Source organism: Rhinolophus ferrumequinum, unplaced genomic scaffold (genome assembly GCF_004115265.2).
Source record: "Rhinolophus ferrumequinum isolate MPI-CBG mRhiFer1 unplaced genomic scaffold, mRhiFer1_v1.p scaffold_52_arrow_ctg1, whole genome shotgun sequence".
Lineage (NCBI taxonomy): Eukaryota > Metazoa > Chordata > Mammalia > Chiroptera > Rhinolophidae > Rhinolophus > Rhinolophus ferrumequinum.
The window spans coordinates 24,309-33,112 of NW_022680418.1; the positions used below are offsets into that span (position 1 = coordinate 24,309).

The following is an 8,804-nucleotide window of genomic DNA, read 5'->3' on the forward strand; positions in this document are numbered from 1 at the left end:
GTAAGGTTGAAGTGGTGAATTTATGTTGTGTATATTTTACCAAAAGCACACTGAAAGTCTCCACAGTCTTGGCTCTCTGAAAGGCAGGAGGAATTTAGCTGTAGGTGACAGAAGGGCATGTGTTCCACCTCCCCTGGACACACTCTCCCAGAATGTTGACATCTGACAGTCAAATTATGTCTGGAGCAGCTCCCTGTTCGATTGGCAGGCTGGGTTTTTTTTGTTGAAGATGCCAGTAATTTTTCAGAAACTCTGGATCCAGGCTCACAAACCGAGTTAACCAAGTACAAAGGATTGACTTCTGCAGGGTCTCTTGACGTTACCTTTGAGGCTTCTAATGCTTTCCCTGGACAGGCATAATTGCTGTCTCTGCAGGCTCTCCTCCTCAGATGTCCTCTCCCTGCATCCATCTTACTCTGGATGACAATAATCTTTTGGGTGGAGCATGTCCTCTGCCACCTTCTGAGAAAAAGCTCACTGGAGATAAAAGTTTTGAAGGTTTGCTCATTTGAATTATCTTTATTTATCCCCATGTTTCCAATCTAGCTGACTGCATACAGAATTGTATTCATATACAGTGATATGATTCAAAGCCCGGATTTGTCACAAGCTTACTTAAAGCCAACTCTCAATGGCTCTCCATTCTGGGATATGAAGGTCAACGTCTCACTTTAGAGATAAGTGTATCCTGGCCTGGATAAGAATCAAAAGTTCACAATGGTTGACAATTAAGACTACTCCTTCTCTGCTCTCCTTACTTCCCTTCTTCTATCCCACCTGATAACCATCTTTTCTGACAGATATAGGGCTTAAAAATGGGAAGAGATAAAGAGACAAGAAAGTTCTAAATAGATTCATATTCTTTTGAGACTGGTCTAGGTTCCTGGGACAGTCTTGTTCGCTCGTGGGACACTTTCCTGAGTCTTCAGAAAGCTCAATTACTAAGATCTGTTATTCTCTTTATGGTTAATAAACATTCAAACTACAAGCAGCTCTGGAAAAATTAGAAATATGACAGCTGGAAAAGATAATAAAGGAGTTGGAAGACAAATAATATGTGTAACAATAGTGATTTATTCGTAGTGGAAGGATAAAGAACACAAATATGTGAGAAACAAAAGTATGCTAAAGCTTCCATGTAGTATGTCCATCTAATAGGCTTCTAGACTGAGAGACACTGTGGTGGGAAGAAAGTCACCAAGGACAAACAACTAGAACATTTCCCAGAAGTGAAGAATAGGAAATTGAATAGCCCACTCATTCCTATATCAAAACACATTTTGTGACCTTTTGGACATTGGACTAAAGAAAAAGATTTTCCTTTCAGAAAGAACGTGCAGGAAGGAGCTGCAGCAAGAATCATGGTTCTAGCCGTGAAATCATTTATATCAGTTTCTCCATATTCCCCTTGTAATGGTCCTAGGGGCCAAGGGTTCACATTCTGAACAGTTAGCTAGAAAAAGGGGGCAGGAAGAGGAAGGGAACTTCTTAATTCAGTAGATACCTAATAAATCATGTGAGTTCTCATATGTGTATTGAGATCACATATTTAACCACACATTTTGTGACAATGTAAGTCATGCAAAGTTCAGGGTTTTGGTGAAGAAGCCAAGGAGAATTAGCTGGAGGTGACTCCTGATCCAGGCTCGGCTTCCAAATCCGGCTCCCTGTCCCAAGTCATTAGAAGGATCCAGGTTAGATTGGATCAAGTTAATGTTTACTTCTCAGGAATAGAAAGACTGAGGTGGCCCAGTCCCCGGATAATAGGTCTCAAACTTCCTCCTGTGGTCACCTGCGCCCTCCCTGTGGTGACTCCGAAGTCCTCTCTAGAAACATAAAGAACGTGGTGGTACCACCAGGATGTCACGCTGAGGCCTGGGTTTAGGCTTGATGTTGTGTTTGAGCCTTGCCTTCCTTAGACATTTAATTTCAAATGACATTCTCTGTCTGAATAGACCCAAGAATAAAACATGTAATAACTCACAATGCGTCCTGATAAGCAGTTACACAGTCATTAGTTAAGCACCTTCTATCACTATTGTGACACAAAGACCAGAGGGCACAGGTCACACCCTCCAGGACCAGAACATGGGGAAAGACCCAGAGACCTGGGCCTGGTTGCCAGGAGAGACGTGCACACGGAGAGCCATGGGGTCTTGGGAAGAAGATCCCCAGAGATTTGGGGCCAGGAAAGGACATAAGAAGTGGGCTGTCTTTGATGTGGCATCAGGAATGCATAAGGAGGTCAACCCAGGGGGACTGAGGCAAGGACAGTGGAGAAGGGGCTTCACAGGGAGCAAATGCCTTGAGCTGAAAACTGTGCGACCTGCACAGAAATCAACCTGGAGTTCACACAGGGCAGTTGTGAAGGTCAAGGTCACAGGACCCATGTGAACTATCCAGTGAAGGTCCACAAGGGTCAGGCTGAGGAGGCCCATAGTGTGGAGAGGGCCTCTCGAGCCAGAAAGCCTGGCCCCTTACTGGCTCTGCCACACCCCAGCTGTGTGCCCTTGGTCAAGTTACTTGACCTCTCTTGTCCCATTGTCTGCGGTTGGGGAGAAATGAGATGCCCACCTCCTGGGGAGGGTGACCACACATCTCAGTTTGCTCACGAGAAACCTGGTTCATGCTGCTGTCTTGGCACTCTGTCCTGGTAGTGACCTCTTTGATCTTCCAAAGTGCCCCTGTTTGGTGAATAAATGTCATCATCACCTTACTCATTGGGTTTCTGTGAAGATAAAAAGGCCAGTTACCAGTGTCCTTCAACGAGTAAGTTCTCTACAATTGTTTGCCGTTCATGTTTTACTGAATGTGGAAAACTACTAACAGAGGTATGAGGTGGATATTGAGAAGACGAACAGGCCAAAAGTATGTAGAATATGTTCGAGAAACAACTTTTATGTAAATTATCTCAATAAGACTCCTCAAGAAGGGGTCAGTGAAAGAATCCAGGAAGCATGGATCAAAAAAGTACTTTATTTCCTACTTTAGGCCTTCTGCTTCATATCGCAACATGGTGTCTCTCGGCCTTTTAGAGAATGAGAAGTAGAAGCAGAGTTTTCAGTGATCTATAATGGTCCCAGAAGTCCTTCAAGGTTTATCAGAACACCTTTCTCAGGTTATAAATGACTGGCTGGAGCTGACATGTCCGCAGCACCTCCTCTGTGCCCAGCTCTGTTCTGAGGACTTCCTCACTGTAATTCATTCAGGACTCATGACATCCATAGGACGATTTCCATGGTGCAAAGGGACACAGCTGTCATATCTCCACACCAGTGTGGCCCCAGGCATGGGAGACGCCTGTGCTTGGAATGGCCTGGAAACCGTGAACGATGGACATCAAGTTGTCCCCAAGACCTCGGCCTTTCCTGAAGTCTCTGGCCGGGGAAAGCACCTCCCCGCCCAATTTGTAGGCTTTGGCCTGATCTTAAGGAAGAAGAGGTTCCCGTCCAAAGCACATGCATGAGTTTAATGTGCCAACAGCCCAGGAGCGCAGGGCAGAACCAGTTTTACAGAATGAGTGAAACAGAAGAAATGTAAGGTATCTTTTCCCCAAATACCATGGGGCTAATGTATACGACTAACTTACAATTAATAGAAACTCAAGGATCATCTAATTTGCAGAACTCTTTTATAGGCTTTGTGCCAATGCATGAATCACTGAGAAAAAAATGGCTCTCACTGAGTGTCACCACTTTTATTAAGGATGGCAAGTCCTGAAATGAACAAATATTTGTGTGAGGTCACCTCAGGTCTAGTATGAGCCTGAGAAGAAGCCAAATGTAATTCTTCTACCTCACGTTTATCTATACCTGAGACAAGGGTATCCAAGGTAAAATCTGTGAATAATTCACCTCCACGTCCAAGACTATTGTGTCTGGTTTGTCACAGAGGGTGATCAATAAATGTCACACACACTGACACCGAAGGCTACTTCACTGCTCTAGTTTCTGAATTTGGGGACATGAGTGAAGGTGCCTTCTGGGAGGAGGAAAAAATCAGGCCACCAATACAGGCATTCTCACCTTTTGGGTTTTTCCATCTCCATTTTTCAACCGATGCTTTTACAGGAGCTTTTGTGAGCAGAATTATTGTATTTGATTCACCTGAGAATGGTCCTCATGTGCTTTGCAGGAAACATGGAGGTAAAGAGACACACACTTTACCGTGGGCTCATGGACATGAGGTGGGATTTTGTCTCCTGAGTAAGAAGCTATGAATGGCCCAGTGTGTCAGCAGGTGACAGGGCTGATCCGTAATGACTGAGGCACCAGGCGGAGTCCTCATGAAATCCCGTTCAAGGAGACAGTTGCCCGTTTCATCGCTAAAGTCCTTCACTTGCCTTTGGAATGAAGTGCCCAGCAATGGTCAGCTGGCTGAGGGGACACCCATAAGAATGTGACCTTCTTCTTTCTTTCTAGCATCTTCCTAATTCATTAGTGTCCTTGGCAACTTAAGCTCCACCTGAATTACTAAAAATGGGAGTCCCAAATAATCCAGACGGAGAATAATGTATTCACAGGGAATTCACTGCTGACTCATTTCTCAGGCTCTCTCAGCCATTTCTTTTTTCTTCAACGTAAGCCAACTTTGTTTCTCTTGTTCCAGTTACCTTCATGTTGTCCCTGCTCAAACGCGTGTGGCTTTTCTATCCTGTGAGGCTGTCCTGTCCCTCTCTTGACACACTTGGCACACTTCCCTTCCCTTGCCAAGTGCCATGTGCTCTCAGGGCCTCTGTACTGGCTGTTCCCTTGACCTAGAACACTCTTCCCCAGATGTTCCCCGGGATTTCACCATCCAAGCTTCAAAGTCCCTGCTCCGATGCTTGCCTGGACCACTTTACAGGACGGCTGCACTACACGTTGTTTGTTGCTCTTTACACCATCACTTTCCCTGGATCTCACAGTCAACTGTATGTGTGTTCGTTGTCCCCCCAGTGAGAGAGAGGTAATCTACACCAAAAAGCTAACAAAATATGGACGAAATTTAATTCTACATTTATAATTAAATTCAGGAAATTTACTTAAATAAGTGAGATATTCTTTGTAAAAACAGTCTTCAAAGCAGGCGAGACTTGAATATTTTCCCACTCCACTCTGTGGGCAGGGGAAGTCTGTCACCCAGAGGCGGAATGAGGTATTGCACCCAGCCCAGGTGTTGCCTGAAGCAGGAGGAACAGACACACAGGGTCTGAACCATTTTGTATCTAGAAGATAGAGAAGGAAAAGAGAAGCAACACGAAGACGAGGAAGGGAAAGAAAAAAAGGAGGAGGAGGATGGGGACATAATGAACCACGCTAATAGTGAAACAAAACGGCTCACAATGTTGTAATTAGCTTGTCCTTTTTTCAGCAAGCATGTCTGAATTAATTGCAACTACTGTCATGTGCCATTATTGCAGTTCCAAAGTCATTTTTGGTTCAAAAAGGCAGTCTCCTTGGTTTCTACCAACAGACCATAGACTGGCTGGGTTTTTGGTGTTTCTCAGTGTGGTTTCCTGGCCCAGTGCCAGGTTCATCCTGTGACTCCTTCCCTCATTGAGGGGAGGGATTACAATGGCCACCAGGAGAATAAAAGCAGGAGCTCAGGGCACTCAGCTCCAAAGCGAGGTCCTTCTTCACTGCCACACCTCAGTCACCAGCCCACAGCCGCCACTGCACCATGAAGCTGCTGACAGTCCTCATGCTGATCGCCCTGCCCGTCTCCTGCTTTGCAGGTGAGTACTGACAAGGAGGGCGGGCTTTGCTTGCAGGTTGTTGTCAGGGCCCCTGTGGACGACCTCCTGTTCCCCACAGCCCAGCACAGAGCCTCTCATCTCTCCAGGGTCCTCATTATTCGTGTGTTTGTCTTCTCCGGGCTGTGGAATCCAGGACAGGGGTGTAAGGAGACAAATGTCAGGCTTGAAGGAAATCCCAGATCCTGAGTTTACTCTCCTAGATGTGAGAACTCAAGACCGTTGACCATAATCTTTGTGAATGTGCGTCTCTACTGGGATGTCAGATGACACACCCTAGCTACGCCCAAAACGGCGTTCATACCTCTGTAAGTGAGCCCACTTTTGCATGCTTCCATCCAGGTTCTGGCTGCCCGCTCTTTGAGAAAATGGTAGATAAGATAGCGTCTTCTGAAGTGGACGTTGATCAATTCCTCGAGGATTTTCAAGAGTTCGTAGATGATGAAGACACTGCAAACGCAATAAAGGAAATGAACCAATTTTTTCTTGACCAGGATGATGAAACTCTGGAAAACTTCCAAGTGATTCTGGTAATTTCGATTTTTTCTTTAAGTGTTTTGAATCCACAGGACAGAGCAAGCAGGTTCTAAGTTTGTCACTCATTATGCCAAAGCAAGTGTTGACCATGCTTTGTTTCACTGACTTCCATTGCTGGTGAGTGTGAATAATACTGTGACACCAGGAAAGCCATCCAAGGTGCAGTGCTGCTCTGTCTCTTCACTTTGTGGAATCCTTAGTGAATGATAAATGAAAAGTACCAAGAGGGGGGAAATCGCTTGGGCAAAAGCTCCCCTAATCGTTAGCTTAGAAAATATCTGATTCTTAAGAAGACCTTCCTTCACTTGTACGAGTGATCTCAATAACAACTTTTACTTGTTTGTAGATTGAATAGTCAAATATTTAAGACTTTCTAATAGAGTCCCTAAAATTCGTTTTAAGGATTATTCCACATATCTAATTTTTTTTACTTGGGGTGACGATTGTTAGTAAAATTACAAAGATTTCAGGTATACAGTTCTGTGTTACATCATCTATAAATCCCATTGTGTGTTCACCACCCAGAGTTAATTCTCCTTAGGTCACCAGATATTTGATCCCCCTTACCCTCATCTCCCACCCCCCACCTCCCTTACATATCTTAACAATCCGCATATCTTACTAACACAATCTAAAGTGCACTTTCAAGCAATCCACATTTGTTAGTATAAAAGACTGAATCCCTGGCCATTAATTAAAGACCCATGAACGACACGTGCAGATCGTGGGTATGAACCCACCACGGGTGAGGGAAATGTTTAAAACAAAAATGAGTAGTTTAACAATGAGATAATCTTTCTAATTATGACAGACTTGTTTAGTTTTTACGGAGACTTTTTCCATATCCTAATGTAACACTTAACACACCCCAGGGTAGACAATTTAGCAGCATTGCCAAATCTCAAACGTACAAGTGTCCGTCACTAGGAAGATTCTGAAACAGGGTGCAACATGAAACAACCTTGAAGACATGATTTAAAAAAAGCCAGTCACAAAAAGACAAATATAGCATGACTCCACTTCCGTCAGTTTTCTAGAGTAGCCAATGTCTTAGAAACAGAAGGTGGAGTAATGGATTCCAGGAGTTGGGTGGTGAGGAACTTGGGAGTGTTTAACGGGTCTGGAGTTGCACTTTAGCGAGATGCAAACATCCTGGGGTCTGGTTGCTCTGCAAAGGGAATATTCTTAACACTACTGAACTGTGTATTGAAAATGGTGAAAATGGTAATATTTGTGTCATGTGTATTTAAAATAATTGCATTTTTCAAAAATGGAACGACTGCTGTATAGGAATATTTTCTTTAAAAACCTAGATTAGGGCAGGGGTAGTTCAGTTGGTTAGAGTGCGAGCTCTCAACAACAAGGTTGCCAGTTCAATTCACAGATGGGATGGTGGGCTGCGCCCACAGCAACTAAAGGTTGAAAATGGTGACTGGACTTGGAGCTGAGCTGCGTCCTCCACAAATAGATTAAAGGATATGACTTGGAGCGAATAGGCCCTGGAGGAACACACTGTTCCCCATATTCCCCAATAAAATTTTTAAAAAAAACCCTAGATTAGACAAATATGTCAGAGTGCACATCTCCGATATTTTGTGGCCCACAAAGGATATGGTGGAGGCATCAGATTGTGTTCTCTATTTCTAACATGTGAGATCATACAGGAACTCTAAACGTTCACATGTCATCGTATTTGAGCCGACATATTGAAAACTGGTAACACTGCATAATTTTGTTAGATACCTTATTTCAAAAAACAGGAAACAAACTGATAAAATTATTAAAGGTACCCTTGGGGTTGGGTGTTGGAGAGACCTGGAAATAGGAGTCCTGTTAGCTACCAATTAATGTTTCCTGAACAATAGAATAAATGACGAGGTAATTCTGATTTTACTGCCAGCGCTCTTTTCCTTGAATGTCAGATGTGAGTACACAAATCCAGGAAAACAATGAAAGAAATATTTGGTTTTCCAGATTTTCCTCTTATGAGGAATTGGAATGGAGGTGATGTCTCTGTTTTGTTTTCCAGCAAACAAAATATAACAGTGTCTGGTGTGCTGAATATTAAATTTCCACAACCGTACGGCTCAGAGGACTATAGACAATGATCACAACGGAGAGTCTATTGGTAGAAACCACAACTTACCTTTCTTTTTTTGTCTTTTGATCTGCAAACTGCAAGACAATTGTTGAAATCTCAAATACATTTTCATTTCAATAAAGTATCTGCAAACCTAATGTTCTTTTCTTGTGATCTGATGAAAATGGAGGGTTTTATAGAGACTCACGCCACACATGCATGTGCTCGCACACACGCACACACCCAAACACACATTATCCATGAAGAGCTCACAGAGGCAGGACTGCAGACTCTGAGCAGCACGCTGTTCCTTACCACCTGTAGCCCAACATCGACCCTTCTCTGGAAAGTGACTTTCCTCCCCTCTCACCCCCATCTTCCCAGACGATCTCTGCCTCGCTCAGGCGCTGAGGTCCTGGTGGCTGCGTCAAACTCAACATCCCACATGTCCTT

The 8,804-nt window shown here is 43.9% G+C and overlaps 1 protein-coding gene across 1 annotated transcript; it reads left to right on the plus strand.

Moving 5' to 3' along the window:
• The first annotated feature begins 5,616 nt into the window (after positions 1-5,616).
• LOC117019997 (mammaglobin-A-like) lies at positions 5,617-8,509 on the plus strand. The gene is made up of 3 exons (XM_033102232.1): positions 5,617-5,716; positions 6,077-6,264; positions 8,301-8,509. The coding sequence occupies exons 1-3, from the start codon at positions 5,662-5,664 to the stop codon at positions 8,337-8,339; spliced, it is 282 nt and encodes a 93-aa protein (XP_032958123.1). The 5' UTR covers positions 5,617-5,661; the 3' UTR covers positions 8,340-8,509.
• The last annotated feature ends 295 nt before the right edge of the window (positions 8,510-8,804 follow it).